This window comes from Cervus elaphus, chromosome 9 (genome assembly GCF_910594005.1).
Source record: "Cervus elaphus chromosome 9, mCerEla1.1, whole genome shotgun sequence".
NCBI lineage: Eukaryota > Metazoa > Chordata > Mammalia > Artiodactyla > Cervidae > Cervus > Cervus elaphus.
Genome location: NC_057823.1, coordinates 9,460,095 through 9,481,537, shown reverse-complemented (window position 1 = coordinate 9,481,537; position 21,443 = coordinate 9,460,095). Strand labels below are relative to the sequence as shown.

Sequence of the window (21,443 nt, the reverse complement as noted above, 5' to 3'; positions counted from 1 at the left end):
TGCTTATGGCCCACCCGGCTCCAGGGGCCAGGGCAAGCTGGTGGGCAAGGGGCATGGGAACTGAAACCTCAAATCCGAAACCACAGAAAGTGAAGTTTCTTTCAACATCTTGTCTGGGTTGATCACTCAGATGTGAGAGTGAGGAAGTGGGACCAATTCTGAACGGAAACCGAGGAAGGTGGAGGAGAGGTTTGGAAGGAAAGCAACCCAGCCATGACCTTGGGCAACAGCAGGTGTCATGACCCCTGAAGCCGTAGGTGGAGGCTGAGAAGTGGAGGGAAAGTGATGAGACAGTTACAAAGACCCCATGTGGTGGGTCCTGCCTGAGGCGTGTCACTTCTGTACCCGCTCTGTTCCTGCTCCAGACCTGCCTGTGGCTCCCCTTGCATTCATGGGAAACCCATCCTTCTCACTCGACCCACAAGCCCACATGTGGCGCCTGCAATTCCCCACCCTCCTACCTCACATCTACCCCCCATTCACTCTCCTCCAATCCATCCACCTTGGGTTCTTCCTGGAACCAGCCAAGTCCATTCCCACCTCAGGGCCTTTGCATGTGTTGGGCCTGCTGCTCGGTATTCTTTTTCGTCCAGCTTTTTGCACGGCTTGGCCCTTGTTTCCTTCAGATCTTGGTGCACCATAACTTCCCTGACCTCTCCTTGCCCCTAGCATTTTCTTTTTTTTCCTATTCCATATTTCTCCCTTATCCATACTGTCTGACAGTTTTGTTGTTGTGCTAACCACTGGTCCATGGGGGCTGGACCGTGTGGTCTGTTTTGCCCATGTCTGCATCCCCTGCTCAGGGATGGCACTCAGGCTATTATGGAGTGATGTTGAAATCAGAAATTCTGGGGAATTGGTGAAGATTACAGTCAGATGTTCCTGGTTTAAGAAAAATGGAGATTTAGTTTTCCTCTGGAGGGAGGCAACCCAGAACTGGTGGAGCAATGTCATGAACTCTTTGGGGACTCTGCAACTGACATCATAGCTGTGCCATTGTCATCACGTGAGTTTTACCTCGTGGTCCAGAGTGGCTGCGTATGCTCCAGCCATCATGTCCATGTTGCATCCACTGGAATTTGATGCTCTCATCATCTGAAGTCCTGTGAAAACCCCATCTGATCACATTCCAGTCTGAAATGTAGACCTTCCTTCCTGCCTGTCTTTCTGTCTTTCCTCTATCCCTCCCCTTCTTTCTTCCATTGCCAAACACTGAGGACTGCTTTGTGCCAGGCAGTGGAAAAACAGGTGAAGGGGTAAGGAGACCCAACTATTTCAGCACAATCCTCTGCTGTAGACAGGTAAAGCAGGATCTGAAGGGACATGTCCCACCTGTCTACAGCAGAACAGTGGCACCCCTAACATGGACCCCAGGACTGGAGGTGTCAGTGCAGTTCTGTCTTCCCAACCTGGGACTGGACTAGGCCTGAATCCTTTTGGGCCCCAGAATCACCCCGTGAGGGTACAGATGAGGGAATAGGTACATGATTTAGATGCCCTATCCCTGCCTTCTCCCCGCTTCCCTGGCCTCCCAACACTAACAGTTGCCCTCATGTGCTGCCAGATGTCTGCCCTTCATCCACCCTCCCAGTTCAGCGAGGTCTTTTTTCTCCACCCGCACCGTGGGGCAGCCCCTACAGAAACCACCAGTTCTGGGGAACTTGGCCCAGGGGAAGCGAGAGGACGCAGGTGCAGGGCGAGGAAGGCGGGGCAGGGGCAGGGCAGAGCGGGGAGCAGGTACCCCACGCGCACACACACCAGGGCTGTGCTCTGGCTTTGGATCCCAGGCAGCTGGTCTTGCAGCATTTGGGCCCCTCAGGTCACCTTGCTCCCAGGTGGCCCCTGAGCTGAGGAACCTGGGGCGTTGTGGGGAACAGAGGGGTGTTTACTTCACTCAGCGGAGCCCAGGAGCCGGCAGCAGGATGGGCGGGCGCCCCTCGAGCCCCCTGGACAAACAGCAGCAGCAGCACCTGAAAGGTGAGTGAGGTGGGAAGGAGCCCGATGCTGGCAGGTGGGATTTAGGGCTGGGTTGCCAGCTACACAGGATGTCCTGTTAATGTGAATTCTGGAAAAGCAATGAATACTTATTTTAGTATCAGTGTGTCTCAAATTTTGCATGAGGGCATATTTGTGCTGAAAAAAAGTATTCCTTAGTTACCTGAAATTCAAATTTAATTGGTGTCATGTACTTTTATTTGGTTCAATGTGGTAATCCTACTTGGGGCGTGGGTTCAGTTGTGAGGGGGGTGCATGGGGCCAGGAGGGAGGTGCCCCGAACCTGGCCAGACATGGAATGGTCCTCTCAGGCGGGCAGGGACCAATAGGCCCCTCTGTGTGGACCTCAGGGACTGAGTCACAGTTCTCCTCTTGAGACAAAGAAGGGCCAGTGTCCTTCACACTCCGTACCTACGGCTGAGCACGCACACTAGGGATATGGGGGGCTCACATAGCCCAAGAAACAAGGTCAAGTTATCATTACATGAATGGATAAAATAAGCTACTCTGCAGAGTGTTGAAATTTTTTTCTGTAGTGGCTTAAGCAAGATATTTATTCTCTCTCCTATAGAGGGTTAGAATCCCTGAAGAAGGAAATGGCAATGCCTGGGAAATCCAGCAGCCTGGCGGGCTCCAGTCCACAGGATTGCAAAAGAGTTGAACGTGACTGACTGACTAAACAACCACGACATAGAGGGGAACAGTGGAAGGCAGGCTGATAAAAGACAACCCAACTTCTCCATCTCATGATTCTACCATGTGTGGCTTCTGTGCCTGAGGTCACCTCCTGACCCAGAATTGCTGCTCAAGCTCCAGTCATTACATCCACATTCCAGTCTGCTCAATGGATGTGTTGTAGACACAGTCAAGTGCACACATCTTAGAACAGCTTAAAGAGCTTTAACACTTGTGTAATCACCTCCTAGATCAGGCTACAGGACACGTTCATCACCCCAGAAAGTTCCCTTGTGCTGGGTGAGGTGTTTAAAGATTTTGATAGTCTCCTCAGGTAAGGGGCACAAGGAAATTTTCAGATGCAATGATCTGTTCTTTACCTGTGATGATTTCACAGGCGTGTACATGTGTCAGACTCATTAACGTCGGTGATTTATACAATTAAGGTGTGTTGTACATCGGTTATAAATTAAGCCTGAGTCCCTCAACTCCCCTGCTGTGTCCCCACCAACCCCGCTGTGGATAAAAGCAGATAGTGGAGGGTTAAGGATGAATGGAATTGGAGCCTGTCTTTCAGGGAAGCTTTGGAGTGTGGGTAGGAATCCATAAGTAGCTTCTCTGCCTGTTTGGCCTCCACTCCGGCAGGTTGAGAGGACTTGACTCAGCCACCTCACCATCCTCTTGTCCCTGCAGGCCAGGTGGACACCCTGCTGAGGAACTTCTTGCCTTGCTACCGTGGGCAGCTGGTGGCCTCGGTCCTGCGGCAAATCTCCAGAGAGCTGGGCCCCCAGGAGCCAGCCAGATGCCAACTGCTGCAGAACAAAGTGGGTGCCACAAGGGGGGAGGGAGTGCAGAGCAGGCAAGGCTGGGAGGCTGTTGGTTTGAGGGGCCCTCTTCACATCCTTGCCCTTGCTGGAGCCATGACCTAGGCTGACTATTAATTCATTCTTGGAATGCAATAGTGACATTTGCAGCCACATGGATGAAGCCACTAGATGAAGCTAGACTTACAGAGTGAAGTAAATCAGAGAAGGAGAAATATCATATGACATCCCTTATATGTGGAATCTAAAAAGAAATGATACAAATGAACTTACAAACAGAAAGAGACTCATAGAGAAGGAACTTACGGTTGCCAGGGGGAAAGACGGGGGGAAGGGATAGTTGGGGAGCTTGGGATAACAGGTACACACTGCTTTATTTAAAATGGAAAACCAACAAGGGCCTGCTATACAACACAGGGAACTCTGCTCAATGTTATGTGGCAGACTGGATGGGAGAGGAGTTTGGGGGCAGAAAGGATACAAATAAGAAAAAAAAGATTCATCCTTTGAACAAACATTCACCAAGCATCAACTGCCTGCCACATCCCTGGTTGGGTGATGGGGTGCAGGGTGGTGTTAAGTTGCTTCAGTTATGTCCGACTCTTTGCGACCCCATGGACTGTAGCCCACCAGGCCCCTCTGTCCATGGGATTCTCCAGGCAAGAATACTGGCGTAGGTTGCCATGCTCTCCTTTAGGCATCTTCCCAGCCCAGGGATCGAACCCACATCCCTTATGTCTCCTGCACCGGCAGGCAGGTTCTTCACCACTGGTGCCACCTGGGAAGGCCCACCAGGGATCCTGGGGACACAATAGGAACTGAGAGAGATTTCCCTCTGCCCTCTGGGGCTCACAGTCTAATTGGGAGAAACGACAGTTAGTTATCAAACTAACGTATCATGATGCAGGATAGCCCCTGATAGATGCTACGAAGACAAAATGAAAGGTGGTGTTGAGGGTGGGAAGCTGGGCTGTAGGAAGGCCCTTCTGAGCTGAGATGTAAAGGCTGAGACAGAGCCAGAGCATTCTGGAGCCCACATCAGAAGGTCATTTTGGGAGAGGGCACAGCCAATACAGAAGCCCTGAAGTTGGAAACGGTGTGGCCTGGCTGAGTGTAGTTCCCAAAGGCACAGCATGCCCGGTGGACCCCCAGCCTTTTCACGTGCCATCCTCCCTACTCCATCCCATCCTTTGGCTGCCACTTCTTCCAAGAAGCCTTCCTTGATTACCATCACCCTTGCCTGAGCGGGGCCCCTCCTCTGGAACCCCCGTCTGTCTGCTTCTCCAGCGCAGCTCCAGGGTCACAGGTCTGCCTCCTCCACTTGTCTGCTTTGTAAGGACAGGGTTCAAGTCTTACTTCCCCTTCCCCCTCACTCCTTGTGCCCATGGGGTGCCTGCACCCAGTAGGTGCTCAGGAAGAGTGTGCCAACGGAACAGAAGAGCCTGGAGCTGCCCATTCTCAGCTCCAAACGTCTTCTGAGCTGGACGATGGCGCCCAGGATCTCCACGTGCCCTGCCCAGCTCACCCCATCTTCCCCAGCCTCAGAAGATGAGTCTTTGACCATTGAGGAAACCAAGGCGCAGAGAGGCGAAGTGGCCTGCCTGAGGTCACACTGCCAGCAGGAGGCAGAGGCGAGATTGGAACCCAGAGCCCACAGTCCTCATGACACGGGGTCATCTGTCCCAGCCAGGGCTCTGAGAGCTCCTCCTGGACACCTCATCTCCTGACTGTGTCTGCCCTGCGATCGGGGCTCCCTGGTCCTGTGGACGCAGACCCCACTCCCACCTGGGATGCCACCTGTCCCGCTCGGGCACCTCGGGGCCTGGGTGTTGCCCCCACCTGCACCTTCCACCTGCCGGTCCCAGCCACCTGGCCAGGGCACAGCTGATGATATTGGGGTTCAAGCAGCATGGAGGGATTTCCTCTCGCTTCAGTTGGAACATTTTCTTTAACATTTATTTTTATCTATTTGCATTAGGTATATCATTTCCATAATAACATTTTAAGAATATTGCTGTGAAAAATATCAGACCTAGGAAGAGGGATAGAGAATCCTTTAACAAACATCTTAGTTCCCACTACTCTACCAAAGAATCAAAACATCACAAATGCTGGTCATTTAGTCATCAAATATTTACCAAGTGCCAACTATGCACCAGGCATCACGCTGGGGCTCAGTCGTGGGGCAACACAATTCAGGTGGACAGGTAGTGAGATGAGCAATAAAGAAAATGAAACAAGTTAATGTCCCATCCTGCCTGAGGGAGGGGTCTGTGGACAGAGGCCTGGACATTTGTCATAAACTTAAACCAACACCTGTTCCATGATCTAGCAATCCCACCCGTATCAGTTAGCTATGCTGCATAACAATACACTGCAAAATCACTCCTTCAAACAACACACATTTATCTTTAAAAAAATGTTTTAAAATTTATTTTTGGCTGTACTGGGTCTTCGTTGCAATGTGCAGGCTTTCTCTAGTTGCAGCAAGCAAGCAGAGGCTACTCTTCAGTTGCAATGCATGGGCTTCCCATTGCAATGGCTTTTCTTGTTGCAGGGTGGAGGCTATAGGGTGTGCAGGCTCAGTAGTTGCAACTTATGGGTTCCAGAGCGTGTGGGCTCACAGTTGTGGTGCCCAGACTTAGATGCCCCATGGCATGGAACCTTCCCAGACCAGGGGTCAAACCCAGGTCCCCTGCGTTGGCAGGCGGATTCTTTACCCCTGGACCACCAGGGACATCCCAACATGCATTTATTGTCTCAGTTACGGTGGGTCAGGAATCTAGATGGGGCTTTGCTAGTTCCTTTCTTTCAGTTTCTCACAGGCTGCAACCAAGATATTGGTCAGGGCTGGGGTCTCATCTGAAGCTCAAATGGGGGGGATCCCCTTGCAAGTAAATTGGAGATAACAAAGGTGTCCGCTTCGATTTGTATTTGGAAGTGAATGCTGTGAGCATGTGTGATAAAGAATAAAACATCCCAACAGCAGCTCCCAAGCACCTTGTCCTTGGGGGCACCCAGGTTACAGCACGAGCTGTCCAGGGGATTTGGACACTGGGACACTGTCAGATGCTCCTGACATCTGCCTGCCCATCCTCCCACAGAAGCTACCCCGAGTCCGTGAGCACCGAGGGCCCCTGACCCAGCTGCGGGGTCACCCACCCCAGTGGCAGCCAACCTTCTGTGTTCTGCGTGGGGATGGCCGCTTGGAGTGGTTCAGCCACAGGGAGGTGAGTGAGTGGCTTACAGTCCATTTACCTCTCCATCCCACCCTCCCCAGTGTGGATTTGGGGTCCAGTTCCCGGCATAGCCCCCCTCCTTTCTTCAGTCATCCAATATGAATCAAGGTCATCTGTGTGCTTGGCCCCCAGATGGGCAACCATCTCCTGCTCTGCCAGGTGGGTAAACTGAGGCCCAGGCCAGTGTGGGGACTCACCTGTGGTCATCAGCAGAGTGAGGTTGAAACCATGCGAGGCCTTTGCATAATCCACTTGCATCCTGCTTCCCAGCTGGGGAATTCTTGTCTCCCTGGGACTCAGTTTTCACCTCTGTGAAATGGGATGGTGATGGTCTATGCCACATGGGGCTGTGAGGATTTGATGAGATAGTCCTCATATAGCACTTAGGACTGGCCTAACACACAGTGGGTACTGGGGGAAGGGATGGAGGCAGGGAGGTGGCTTAACCCCAGTTAACCCCAAATCTTCCCCTGATCCTACATTGGAATATAGAAGCCACCATTTAGACCTGTCCCAAGACAGTTCTTTGGATGCCCTTTGCAGGAATATGAAAATGGGAACCGTCCCCTGGGCTCCACAACCCTGACAGGGTACACAGTCCTGACTTCCCAACGTGAATATCTCCGCCTGTTGGATGCTCTCTGCCCGGACTCCTCAAGTAAGGCTCCTGGGGACCCCAAGAGCTGGTTTCTCTACTTTTGCACTGCTGACACTGGAGCCAGATCATTTTTTTGCAGTGAGGGCTGCCCTGGGCACCACGGGATGTTAAGTAGTATCCCTGGCCTCCACCCAGCAGATGCCAATAGCATGCTGCACCCCACATGTGACAACCGAATATAACTCCAGACATTGCCAAGTGTCCTTAGGGACAGCATTGCCTCTGGGTGAGCACTCTGTCTCTTGGAAGAGAAACACCCACTCTTGTCAGGGTGAAGGAGTTAGGTCACTAAACCAGAATCAAAGCAGCAAAGGCTAAAAATGATAAAAATCTGGTGTCAACAACATATGGAGAGATGGACAGTGGTGGACAGTAAAACTGTACAGACTTGTTAAGAATCTAATTGTTCAGTTTAGTGTTTCCAGTAGGGTTCTCCTTCCCTCCTTCCTGTCTTTACTCCCTCCCTCCATCCTCCTCCTCTTCCTGCCCCTCCAACCTCTCTTCCCCTCACCTCCCCCTCCTCCCCACTCCTCCTCCTTCTCTCTCTGAATAGGGTAAGGAGCACGTAAGTGGCTGGCATGCATCTGACTGAGGGCCTGCATCATTTCATTGACTTTGCCCAGGAGGCAGTCCCATCACTAATCACCCCATTTCGTAGAAGGGGACACTGTGGCTGAGGACTACCATACCATAAGAGACAGAGCCAGAATTACACCCTTTGCTTCACTGCAGAGCTATTCTGCTGCTTAATGATGCAAAGATGTAGCAACAAAAACCATATGCAGAAATGTTGATGATGTTGAAAACACAGGAGTTCACCCAAATACTCATCCTTTGGGGTTGATTAAATAAACTATGGCCTCACCCTTAGGAAGGAAATCTGTGCAGCCTCTGAAGGTATCCCAGACATACACAGGAGCCAAAAGGCCAGTTATATGTCAGAAAACTCCACCCTGTTAAAAAATGCATCCCATACAGCTTTGTGCAGATTTTAAAATCTGGGGTAATGTCCCCCAAACTGTTAACAGTTATTATCATTTCTGGAGGCTGCGATTAAAGGGATGCATGATGAGGAATGTCCACTTCTTTCTGCATTATTGTATTTTACTGCAGTGTGTATATATCACTCTGAAAATCTGAACAAAACACTTAAGGATTTATGAGATCCCAATTTAATTAATTTGGGGCTTCCCTGGTGTCTCTGTCTGTAAAGAATTTGCCTGCAGTGCAAGAGACCACAGGCAGCCTAGGAGACCTGGGTTTGATCCCTGGGTAGGGAATATCCCCTAGAGAAGGAAATGGCAACCCACTCCAGTATTCTTGCCTGGAAAATTCCATGCACAGAGGAACCTGGTGGGCTACAGTCCATGGGGTCACAAGAGTCAGACACAATTTAGCAACTAAACCACCACTCATTTTTGTCCTCCCAACAGTTCTATGTCTTTGGTATCACTTTTTAGCCCATTTTACAGGTAAGAAAACTGAGGTTTTTTTTAGGTGATGAAAATCTGTGCAAAGAGATAGAAAATGGTTTGGCCAGGTATGAATCTGGGCCTAGCTCCAGCTCCCTCCAGCAAGCAGGGCTCAGATCACATGCCAGTTCAGGCAGTTGTTGGTGGCTGGCTGCCCAGGCCGCCGTGTTGAGGAGAATGCTGAGACAGATTATTAATATCTGCCCTGGGCACACCTCCTCCTGGGACTGAGCTGAAATCGGGATCTTCTAAGCATTTCAGTATTCTTGCGAATATTCCATGGACAGAGGAGCCTGGAGGGCTACAGTCCATGGGGTTGCAAAGAGTTGGACATGACTTGAGCAACTGAGCTCACACACACACAAGTATTTCATGGTGAATGAAGGGGATGAGTGAATGAAGACGTGAGCTTCTCTGTCTGCTTTCAGGAGACCATACGCAGGAAGAGCCTGATCCCCTCTTGGACAGGCCGGTTAGCTCCCCCCTGTTCCTGCAGCATCCCTTCTGCCAGCACCTCTGCTTCTCTGCAGCCACAGGGGAGGCGCAGCGTGCTTGGAGACTAGCCCTGCAAGGTGGCATCCGGCTTCGAGGCACAGGTGGGTCCTGGCAAAGGGCAGGCAGTGGTGGGGTGCAGAATCTGGGGTCAAATGGCTCTGCTCCTGCTGGCTGTGGAATCCTCTCCAAGCCTCGGTTTCCTTATCTATAAAATGGATCGTGGGGAAGGACAGAGGGGAAACAGGCAATAATGCATGGCCAGAGCTGTGATGAGGGCACAGGCCTGTGGGAGCTTAGCCTGGGGATCAGGGAGAGGAAGTCAAAGCTGGAGTCTCAAAAAGCTGAGGGACCAGCCAGGTCAAGAAGAGGAACAGAATTGACACATACAGTTGGGCAGGTTGTTGACTGAACAAATGTACCTAACTGGAGAGGCAATTGGAGACCGCCTCAGGACTGGGTGGTGACTGCCTGTAGGGGATGTCTTTTCCTAAATGGCATTGGCATTGACAGGCATTTAAGCCAACTGCAGGAGATAGTGGAGGACAGAGGAATCTGGCATGCTACAGTTCACAAGGTCACAAAGAATCAGACACGACTGAGCACCTGAACAACAAAACATAAAGCTCGCTTATGGGCTGATGATGGTCTTAGGGAGGTGTGCTTCCTGCGGAGGGCAATTCTTTGTGCAAAGGTCTGGAAGTGGCTGACCTAGCTGTTTGAACCTGGCGAAGAGGTGGAGGGCTTCCTCCTGAAGTGATGGGGAGCCAGGCAGCCTGAGGAGAGCAGGGGAGGGATGGGTGGACACTTAGGAGTCCCCCCCTCAGTCCTGCAGCGAAGTCAAGCGCCGGCAGCCCGTGCCTTCCTAGATGCCATACGGCTCTACCGGCAACAACACGGCCAATTTGGCAACGATGACGTGACCCTGGGCTCCGACGCTGAGGTCAGTGCCACACCAGGACGCACCTGGGACCCCCAGGACCCCTCTCGGCCCACTGAAGCACCCATGGTCACCTCTCCTGCAGGTGCTGACCTCGGTACTGATGCGGGAGCTGCTGCCAGCGCTGCGAGCCCAGACTCTGCCCGGCCTGCGAGGAGCAGGCCGCGCCCGGGCCTGGGCCTGGACCAAGGTAGACACAGGGTCGAAGAGGTGGAGTAGGGACGCTCGGGAGGTCAGGAGGGGGCAGGAGTCGGACTTGAGTGCCCAGTTTCTCTGCGCGTCTGTCTGTGCCTGTCTGTCCCTCCGTCCCTCTCATCCCCGCCCGTCTTGGCGGTCTACCGCGCCCCTGACTCTTGTGGGGTCCCCTCGCTGGTCTGAGCAGCTCCTGGATGCCGTCCACGCTGCAGTCCTGGCAGGGGCCTCCGCGGGGCTCCGCGCCTTCCAGCCCGAAAAGGACGAGCTGCTCGCGGCCCTGGAGAAGACAATCCGCCCAGACATGGATCAGATGCTGCGGCTGAGGGCGCGCGTGGCTGCAAGGCTGAAGGGTGCGGTTCGGGGGCGTGGTCTAGAGGGGCGGGGTTGAGTGGGAGGGGCGGGGCTGGGAGCCCTAGAGAAAGAAGGGGAACTGGTTGGGTGTAAGGGGTAGGGGCCGATAGTCTGGAACCCGAAGACCTAGCAGGGGCAGGGCCAGAAAAGGAAAGGCCGGGCCGAAGTGGGAGAATGGACGTGGTTTTGAGGTTTAGGATGAGGGTGGGGCGAGACAAGGGCCGAGTCAAGAGGAAGGGCGGGGCCACGGGAAGGGGGAGAGCCAGGGATGCAGAGGGTGAGACTCCAGACCCACTTGGTGGGGAGAGGGGCCGAAGCGTTGGCAGTAGCGGGTCTGACCCAGGTTGGGGGTTGTCCGGTCAGACAGCGGAGATGGCAAAGAGAACTGGGTTGGAATCCGGACTCAGCCTCCCAGTATGCGACTTTTGAGCTGATCTTCATCGCACTTGAAGCCTCAGTTTTCTGATTTGTAAAATCGGGTAGAGGAGGATGCTCAGAGACTGCGCTCCCATCTTCCTAACACTGTTGAGCAAATAGTCGCACAGCTACCCCCTTCCCTCTCCCATTTGCTGAGCACCTAGAGGAGATCCAGGCCAGTGTCTTCCACTCGCAGCCGAGGTCCAGAGCCCCCTGGAGTCGTGCCTGCGCGGGAAGGTGGATGCACAGCTGCCCCGGATCACGCAGACGCTGCTGAGCACTGTGGAAGCCGAACTCGTGGCGGTGCGGACCCTCCTAACCCAGGGCATGGACCGCCTGTTCCGCCTCCTGCGTGGGAGCTCCTCCAGCACCCAGCTGCGGAAGGAGGTGAGCTCCAGGGGCTCTGGGTTCATCGGGCCTATGGGCAGTGTCTTAACTTTATGGAAGAGTCACGTGAACCTTGCATCTTTCTTGTTTGAAAATCATCTTTTGAAAATCTCCGAACTTTCACTTTCTTCTAGGCTGCATTTTACTTAGGGTGGGCCACGATGGGCGGGGAGGAGTAAGAGGACAAGATTAGCGATTTAGTAACATTGATCTGGAGTCACCTTACCTGAAAACGCTTCCTCTTCCCATTCACTTGTTTGGCCACAGCCCACCCCATCTCCTGAGACAGAATTCTGCTCTATGCAGGTCAGCTCAGTTCTTCTGATATGAAATGAGAGCGTACTATATGCTAAGAAACATTCAACTCATTAAGTGTCTGTTGACCTTTAAAATGAAAAAGCCAGTTATTTTACCAACAAAACACTTTAGGGAGAGAGAGACAGCCCCCACATTGCAATTTGGGACATGCAAGCTAGGGCAAAACCATAGGCAAGTCTAACAAAGGGGAGGAACATTATAGAGAAAAAGGAGGAAGTTGGGAGGGGTGACTTTGAAGGAAAGCAGTAGTTCAGGATGGTGACACTTTCTCATTGGCTGAGTGGTGGTAGTTTCTCACTGGTTGAGGCTGTTGCTGGGTAAGGAGAAAATCTTCCTCCTGTGGGAGTGGTAAACCAGTAATTTTCTTTTCCCTGTTTGGAGTCTGCAGAGGGCAAGGAGTGGCAGTGCATGAGAGCTCTCCCTTTAGGGTTTAATGGCTTCATTTTATTTATTTATTTGGCCCAGCCACTCGACTTGTGGGATCTCAGTTTCCTAACCAGGGACTGAACCTGGGCCGTGGCAGTGAAAGTGCCAAATCCCAACCACCAGACTGCCAGGGAACTCCCACGACTTCATTTTAAGTGAGGTTTCCAGTACTCTTGACTGGAGAATCCCATTGACAGAGGAGCCTGGTGGGCTACAGTCCATAGGGTCTCAAAGAGTCAGACACAACTGAGTGACTAACACTAACGCTCCCTTTAGTAATCTTCACACCTCCGTTTCATAATCACCTCCTCCAGAAATTTTCCTGGCCCTTTCTGCAGCTGCGGCTGCTTATGCTTCCCTCCTCATATGAGCATTTACGCACCACTGTAGTTGTTTGTTTAAACTCTTGTCTCCTCCAACTTTTGCGTGAGCAATTTGAGGGAAAATACCACTTTGGATTATTCCACTTCTGCAGCCTCAGGATCCAGCACAAAGAGAACATCAGGTGATGTCATTGGGGGAACGAGGGCTGGGCATGCCCATTTCCCCTCAGTCTCGCCATCACCACATTATCATTTTTTTCTTTTTTTTAAATTTTATTTATTTATTTTTTCATCTATTTTTATTAGGTGGAGGCTAATTACTTTACAATATTGTAATGGTTTTTGCCATACATTGACATGAATCGGCCATGGATTTACATGTGTTCCCCTCATTTTTTTCAAGTTTCACCATTTTGTGTCCATCACACCATACCTCACCTTTATTGTGGGTTTTTTTTTTTTTTTGGTGACAACTGAGTTTGGATGTGTTTCCAGTTGTGTTTCTCCTTCAATGAATGGGCTCTGTGGCCCTTGGCCCTGCTTTTCCACTGGTGGTGTTTTTCTCACTGGACTCTCATTGGAATGCAGGTGTACTCATTTGGGGAGATGCCATGGGACCCAGAGCTGATGCAAATTTGCTACCGAGAGGCCAAGAGGAGCCGGGGGCAGCTGGGGCAGCTGGCAGCACCGTTTGGCTTCTTTGGAACACAGAGCCTAGTGTTTGGGGCCCAGGATCTCGCGCAGCAGGTAAGGGTTGGTGGGAGGCTGGGAGGAGACGAGGCAAGGATGGCAGCCCCTACCTAACAGGCGCTACGTGTGTGCTGAGGAGACCACAATGACCCAGACAGACCTGAGCCTCCCTGGCCGGGCTCCCAGTGTCACGCAGACATGAACTCATGAGCAGGCAGTAACCACATCTGATGGACAGGGCTGTGATGGGGACACCCGAGGTGCTATGAGAACCCTGAGGGGACACCTGATCCATCTCCAGGGTGGGGAGATTTTCCAGGAGGAGAGGACTGCCAGGCTGGGGCAGCCACGGGAGGAATGGGAACAGGGTATGTCCTGGGTATAATGAACAGTGTGGCGAAGCCCTGGGAGGTGAGAGAGCTTGTCCACCTTTGGGAAAGTAAAGAAATTTAGAGACATTGGGTTGTAGATTTCAAGAGCGGGCAATGATGTGAGAGGTATGATGGAGAGGTGGGGAGGCAGATGAATCAGGGCCTTGAGTAATGGGGCTGCAGGGGCTGGGTTCTTTTCAAGGGCAATGGGAACTACAGCCAGTGCGTGAGCAGGAGAGGGGCATGAGCAAATTCAAAGGTTTTTAGAAAGCCCTGCCTGCCATGGGGAGCAGTGGCTGTTGGTGGCAGGAATGGAAGCAAGGAGGTCTGAACCAGAGCAGGTTGGTGGAGAGAAGCCAGGGGTTTTGAAGGCCAAGGGGATGGGACCTGCTAATGGACATGGTGAGGGAGAGAGACAGAGCTTGAGAAGACCCAGTACTGCCTGGCCCGGTTGTTCGGTCTGCGTACTGCACAAGAGAGCTCAGTCATGGAGCCTGGACCCTGGACAACTCTCTGCTCCCCATGCTGGGCCTCCTGGCACTGACTGGATGAGGCCCAGGTCCTGAGAGGAAGAGAGTGCTATATTTGTCTTTTTTAAATTGTATTTATAAATATTTATTTATTTGGCTGTTCCCAATCTTAGTTGTGGACATAGGATCCTTAGTTGCAGTACATGGGAATCTTCAGTTGTGCCATGCAAACTCTTACTTGCATCATGTGAGACCTAGTTCCCTGATCAGGGATCAAACCAGGCCTCCTCATGGGAGCTCATGTCTTAGCCACTGAATCACCAAGGAAGTCTCAAGGGTACTGCATCTTGGGACAAGAAGGAGCCTGGGGGTAGGTAGCTGGTCAGGGCAGGCTGGATACTGAGAAGGGTTCAACTGAGCAGGCGCAGGGCCCAGAAAGAGCATCAATTTCCAAGGCTCATCTCAGCATCTCCTCCCACAGCTCATGGCTGACGCCGTGACCACCTTCCTACAGCTGGCTGACCAGTGTCTGACCACGACTCTGGACTGTGACCAGGCCACCCAGCAGCTGGAGAAAGTCAGGGGGCGCGTGCTGAAGGTGAGGTCTGCGAGGAGGGCGTGGCAATGGGCCTGACTGTTCAGGTGGCTGGGGGACCAGCTGCTGTGTGTGTCATGCAGAAATTCCAGTCGGATAGCAGCTCGGCGCGGAGCAGGTTCATCCACGGCTGGCTGCTCTGCATCTTCTTGCCCTTCGTGTTGAGCCAGCTGGAGCCGAGCTGCAAAGCGGTGAGCTGATGGGGGACAGGCCCTACAGAACAACCAAGCATCATAGAGCCACCTTGATGCATAAAGACTTTTGTCCCCTGAGCCCCGAGGCTGGGGCTCTTCTGGGCTCCCATAATGTCCTCTGCTTCTCCCATGACAGTGCTCGATGTCTGCCATTTGAGAGCTGGCATGGGGACCCATGTATCACATGTCAGCAGGTGATAGAGGCTTCAGAGAAAGGAGGAAGCAGGGAGGACTGTGTGTGTGGGGAGGGTTCTGAGTGGTTAGGGAGGCTGTCTTTGGGAAGATGATGCTTAAGAAGCAGTGAACCAAAGGCATGAGCCATACTCAGGGGAAGGGTGTTCTTTGCCACGTGCATAGGTCCTGAGGTAGATCCGTTTCTGGTATGTCGGAAAACTGAGAAGGCGAGTGTGGCTGGAGCTTGGCAAGCAAGGAGGTAGGAGGTAGACAAGGGAAGAGGTCCCAGGCACCTGCCTACACACGGCTTAGGGGTGCTGGAAAGTGGTCTGCAGCAGGGGTCAGGCAGGCGGTGGCTGTGAGGGGACCCAGCAGGAACACCTATACTGTTCCCACTGAGCTGTGATGTGCTTTATTTCACCAATCCCCACAACAACCAAGGGGATAATGAGTCAAGGAGTCCATTTTAAAGATAAGGAGACTGAGGCCCAGATTTCCCTGGCTAATCAATGGACATGAGTTTGAGTAAACTCTGGGAGTTGGTGATGGACAGGGAAGCCTGGCGTGCTGCAGTCCATGGGGTCGCAAAGAGTCAGACACGACTGAGCAACTGAACTGAACTGAATCAGTGACAAAGCTGGGGAAGGAGCCCATTTTAAAGATGAGGAGACTGAGGCCCAGATTTCCCTGGCTAATCAGTGACAAAGCTGGGGCTGGAACCCATGTCACGCACAGCCCACTCCTCTAGCTCAGCCCCTCACCTGCTTCGGTTCCAGGAGCTGCTTAAGTTTGAAGGGGAAGTCCTTGCTGTGGGCAGCCCTGCCCTGACTATCGAGGGGATTTACGAGGATGTTGTCCGGGGGTTCCTGCTCCAGAGGATCAATCGAGGTGAGCCCCGCCCCCTACAGCTCAGGGGAGCCTGGTGACTCTTTGCTGTGTCTACTGAGCCCTACTAGAGTCCCCATTGCTCTCACTTCCTGTGAACACTAGCCTTTTGACTCAGAGCCAGGACTGGGAAAGAAGGTATCTGGGGTGGGAGAGCCTAGAGGAACAGTGATGGAAGTTCCCTGAAGGAGGGGGCACTGGAGTGGGGCTGAGGGATGTGTAGGAGTTCTGAGGCTGAAAGGAGGGTGGGAAAATGTAAAAACTAGGGATACATATTTACATTTATTCACTCACTGACCTCTTCCTGTTTTATTCTGAGCTGGCATTGAGGCCCCAAGTGTACCTGGACTTGGGAGTAGGCCTCTCAGGATTTCCGGGGCTGGGAAGAGGCTCCTGAACGGTCTCTTCTCCCTCCAGCCTTGTCCCTTCCTTCTTGACCCAATGCCTGTGACTGCTGAGACATATGTACTCACAGGGTGATGAGCAATGTGTCATGGTCATTCAGGGAATGCCACAGTTGACACGGAAGGAGAGGAGGCTGGAGGCTGCCAGGGAAGATGTGCAGGGCCTTGCATGACAGGCAGAGGCGTTTAGACATCTTGTGGCAGGCAACAGGAGCCATGGAGAGTGTGTGAGCAGAGGGCCACAGAGGCCAGACTGGAAGCTAGAGAGGAGGCTGAGGATCCAGTCCTGGGAGCAAACGATGGACTTGAGCAGGGGCAGAAACCAAGGGGACAGAGCCCAGGCATGAGGAAGAGGCAGAAATCAGAGGCTGCTGTTGGCCTTGGGTGTTTCTGGGTGCATGGGAGGGACCACAACCCTGGAAATGGTGTGGATAGACTGGAGAGGCGTCCCAAAGGGCCTGGATTTGAAGGACACAAAGAGGAAGAAAGGGGACTTCCCTGGCAGTCCAGTGGTTAAGAATCTGCCTGCCAGTGCAGGGACACAGGTTTGATCCCCGGTCTGGGAACTAAGATCCCATATGCCTCAGGGCAGCTAAGCCCATGCACTGCAACTGCTGAAGCCCGTGTGCCCTAGAGCCTGTGCTCTGCAACAAGAGAAGCCACTGCAGTGAGAAGCCTGAGCACTGCAACCGGGGAGGAGCCCCCACCCGCTGCAACTCGAGAAAAGCCCACACAGCAACAAAGACCCAGTGCAGCCGAAAATTTAAAAAAAGATAAATAAAACTCAATGCATATATATGTATATGTATTTAAAAAAAAAAAAAAAAGAGTAAGAAGGGATGCAGAAAGAGCAGTCAGAGTTAGCAAAATTCTGGGAGCCAGGAAGTAAGGGTGAGAAGAAACTCAGAGAATCTCAGAGGAGAAACTCAGAGATAGCAAAGTTATGGGAGCCAGGAAGTAAGGGTAAGAAGTTTCCTTGTTCTGTGCATGGCCAAACAAAAAGAACCCGGTTATCTTAGAATAGGGGACATTTTAAATGGAAAAAGGCTATCCTGTGGAAACAATTTTTTAGAAAACAAGTTTCTATTCCTAGAGGCTTTACAGGTCATGTGGGTGGGGTATGGTGGGTAGTTGGGGGCGGGGTTTCCATCCTGAATTGATTTGTGATGTCTGTTTGAAGTGCTGTGCTGGAAGGTAGAGTAGGTCGCATTAAGGCTCAGTGAAGGTGTGAAGATTGGCTAGCAATGTCTCCCATGGGTACAGATGTGGACATAGGTTGGTATGAGCCATTCCTTTAGGGTTCCTGGTTGAGATACATCCCCCATCCTTTGCCCTCTTGTGGCCTCTCTGGGAAAATTCATGGAAGCCCTGGGATTACAGGGTTTGTCCGCATGGGCCCAGGGGTTTCTGTTTTATTTTAGAATTGAAAAAGGCCCTTGGGGCCAGAAACATGTCCTGCATTCTGGATGACTGCTCAGAGGAGCCATGGGACCAGGCAGAAGCAGGTGAGGCCCTCAGAGGCTCTTGGCCCATGCCAGTGAATTGATGGGGGTCAGGCAGGGGGGGTCTCCAGGGGGGTTGTGAGTGTGGGTTCTTGGATGGAGCAGCGTGCACCTTGTCTGCTGACTTGGCCAGGTTGTCCAGGCTCATAGTGAACTAGGGCAATGGGAAGCCACAGAGTGTACCTGAGTGATAGAGGTATCCTCTGACATGCATGTGAATTTGTGTCCCATTTCTTCTTGTCAGGACTCTACAGGGCCTCTCCCAGCAGCTACTGGTTCCCAACACTGGTGGGGAAGATGGTGGTGGTGGGAGTTTTGAGTTCACCTTGAACAATGCAAGGAACTGATTTCAGGGCCGGGGTAGCCTGGCCTCCTACTATAGGACCCTACGGCAAGCTCCTTGTTGGAATAGTAAATGCGTGTAGGGCTGAGGCTGTCACTGCTGGTGGTGCGGGGATCCTGAACTCCAGCCCTAAGATGGAAATGTTTTATGGAGAATTCCCTGAAATGGGACAGAAAATAGCTGGTCTAACTGGAAGCAGACCAATGGGCAAGATGTTTATAATCTGGGTGCTCAGAACCCAGGGTGGATGTAGGGATTCTGGAGTGGCTCACAGCTCCTCAACTTCCTTGGGTATCACTGTTTAGAGAGCTTTGTGAATCCACCCAGCTACGTGGCTCCCACATTCTTTACCCACAGAAACGCTGAGATAATAAATGTAGTTTTCAGTGGCTAATTTTTGGGTCCTTTGTTATGTGGCAGTAGCTAACTAATACACATCCCAGCTGATCTGGGACAGCATCTCAGAGTCAATCGGGTTTCTCAGGTAGCTCAGTGGGTAAAGAATCTGCCTGCAATGCAGGAGATGCAGGAGATATGGGTTCAATCCCTGGGTCAGGAAGATCCTCTGGAGGAGCGCATGGCAACTCACTCCAGTATTCATGCCTGGGAAATCCCATGGACAGAGAAGCTTGACAGGCTGTAGTCTGTAGGATTGCAAAGAGTTGGACATGACTGAAGTGACTGAGCTCATGGTAATTTTTCAACAGATTTAAATGTCTACTCGTGGAATTTCTGAGTCAAAACATATATACCATTTCAAGGCTTATCATATGACCCCCACACCTTCACCCACTCCTCTCCGGAAAGGCTGTGCCTTTTAATGAACTCAGAGTCAATTGCTGCAGATAAACTGATGAATATTCACACTCACTGGGGTGAATGAAGATTAGACAATTTTTAAATGATTAAAATTATCCTGAAATTTCAGATTATTTGGGAATTTGCAACTAGGATGAGGGATTGTGGATGGGCTTCTTAACCTATTATTCAGTTGCTCAGTCATGACTGATTCTTTGTGACCCCATGGACTGCATCACGCCAGGCTTTCTTGTCCTTCACCATCTCCCAGAGCTTGCTCAAACTCATGTCCATTGAGTCAGTGATGCCATCCAACCATCTCGTCCTCTGTTGTCCCCTTCTCCTCCTGCCTTCAACCTTTCCCAGCATCAATTTAACCAGAATCTAATTGATGATGGGGTTTTGCTTCTAGTCTTTTGCACTGATAGCTAATGCCACTGTGAATGACCTTTCATGTACTTTTCATGCAAGTGGGTAAATCCCCCAAGGTGAAATCTCAGGGTTTAGAGCACGTATGTTTGTCATTTCAGTAGCAGTTTCCAGAGTGCTGTCCATCAGAGTGGTCCCACCTGGTACCCCCTCACCTGGAGGTGGACTATTTCCCCACAGGTTGTCAGCTGACTTGGGATTTCTCAGATCTTCTGGGTGAAAAATGTCTCAGCATCATTTTAATGAACATATCTTATTGGGAACGAGGTGGAGAGTCTTTTCATGTGTTTAGGAGCCTTTCTGTGAAATTCTGTTTCTCTTGGTGGCCCATGTACATATCATCTGGGTGCTTTTACATTTCTATTAAGCTTTTCTCACTAAGCTTCCATTTCCTAGGTATTTATTATACTCCAGGCACTTGATATGTCCAAATGTTTTGGCATCATTACGATACTTTTCCATTTTACAGATGTAGAAACTGAGGCTCGGAGAGGGATTTGCTCCAGGCAACCAGGCCCCAGCACCGAGGTCTAGCCACTATGCCCACTGCCTCCTCCGGGGACACTCCAGCGCTGAAGCTCTGCCCACACTTACCGTCATTCTCAACAGATAAATGTCTACTTGTGGAATTTCGGAGTCAAATATATGTACCATTTCAAGTCTTACTATGACCCCTACACCTCCAGAAAGGCTGTGCCTTTTATTAACACTTCCACCAACAGTATTTGTGCATATTCTCCTTTCCAAACACTGGGAATTTTCATAAAAGAAAGACTGCCAATCTGATAGACACACACAGATTGCATTGTTTTAATTTCTTTGATGACTACATGCATGCATGCTAAGTCACTCAGTTGTGTCTGACTCTTTCTGACCCTTTGGCCTGTAGCCCATCAGGCTCTTCTGTCCATGGGATTCTCCAGGTAGGAATCCTGGAGTGGGTTGCCATTTCCTTCTCCAGGGGATCCTCCCGACCCAGGGATGGAACCCTCATCTCTTATGTCTCCTGCAGTGGGAGAGGGGTTCTTTACCACTAGCATCACCTAAAAATATCTCTATGGACCATTTATATGTTCGTGTGTTTTTATGTTTTGCTTTGTTTTAGTGAGTTGCCTTTTCAGAGCTTTTACCTACTTTTCTCTTCAGGAGAGTTTATCTTTTTCTTATTGATCTCTAATAGCTCTTTATATATTAAGGATATTAACAGTTTTGTGATACAAGCTACAGATTTTTTCCCCCTCAGCTTGCTGTGTGCCTTTGGGATTGTTTACTTGCTCCAAATCTTAACTTAGTATCAAGTTTCCCAGCTGACAGTAGAGCTTTTACTGGTTTCCCCCTGCCTGCCAGAAGCCATCAGTCCACTGGAGGTTGGCAGCTTCTGCACGTCACAAGCCTTCCAGCTGCTTCCGGCACCAGTCCCGAGAGGGATTTCCCCAGTGTTTTTCTCAGTTCAGCTTTCAGAGGGAGGACATGCAGACTCCCTGGTTTTCTCCCATTCTGCCCTGGAATGTTCATCCTCCCGCAAGAGAATGAGATTTTCCTTAGCTTTCCCTCCTAAACTTTTGCCTCATGTCCCTTGAGCACATTGAGGACACAATCTGTGCTCTGAATTTTACCTAACAATATTGAGCCTTGCCCCACCGCTCACGTTAACAGACATCTGAGCATCTTTCTTAAAACAATTTTTTATAACGACACAAAAGCGATCAGGGAAGCCTGGTGTGCTGCCGTTCATGGGGTCGCAAAGAGTGGGACACGACTTAGCAACTGAACAACAACAAAAAGTGATTAGAAACACATTAGATTATTGGGAAAAAATTAGATTGTGGGGAAAAAATAGATTATTGAAAAACAATCCCCTTGTAGCATTTCTAGG

At 51.2% G+C, this 21,443-nt stretch overlaps 1 protein-coding gene across 2 annotated transcripts; it reads left to right on the top strand.

Moving 5' to 3' along the window:
• The first annotated feature begins 1,423 nt into the window (after positions 1–1,423).
• Positions 1,424–20,361, top strand: NIBAN3 (niban apoptosis regulator 3). Of its 2 annotated transcripts, XM_043911016.1 has the most exons (15): positions 1,458–1,977; positions 3,364–3,494; positions 6,599–6,724; positions 7,277–7,391; positions 9,292–9,459; positions 10,183–10,298; positions 10,381–10,485; positions 10,678–10,840; positions 11,455–11,645; positions 13,301–13,459; positions 14,725–14,841; positions 14,922–15,029; positions 15,983–16,094; positions 17,917–18,000; positions 20,037–20,361. In XM_043911016.1, exons 1-15 carry the CDS (start codon positions 1,923–1,925, stop codon positions 20,099–20,101), a joined length of 1,815 nt encoding a protein of 604 aa, XP_043766951.1. In that variant the 5' UTR covers positions 1,458–1,922; the 3' UTR covers positions 20,102–20,361. The 2 variants fall into 2 exon arrangements, with proteins under 2 accessions (XP_043766952.1, XP_043766951.1); XM_043911017.1 differs by lacking the exon at positions 17,917–18,000 and having other exon boundaries at positions 1,424–1,977.
• Positions 20,362–21,443: the final 1,082 nt, after the last annotated feature.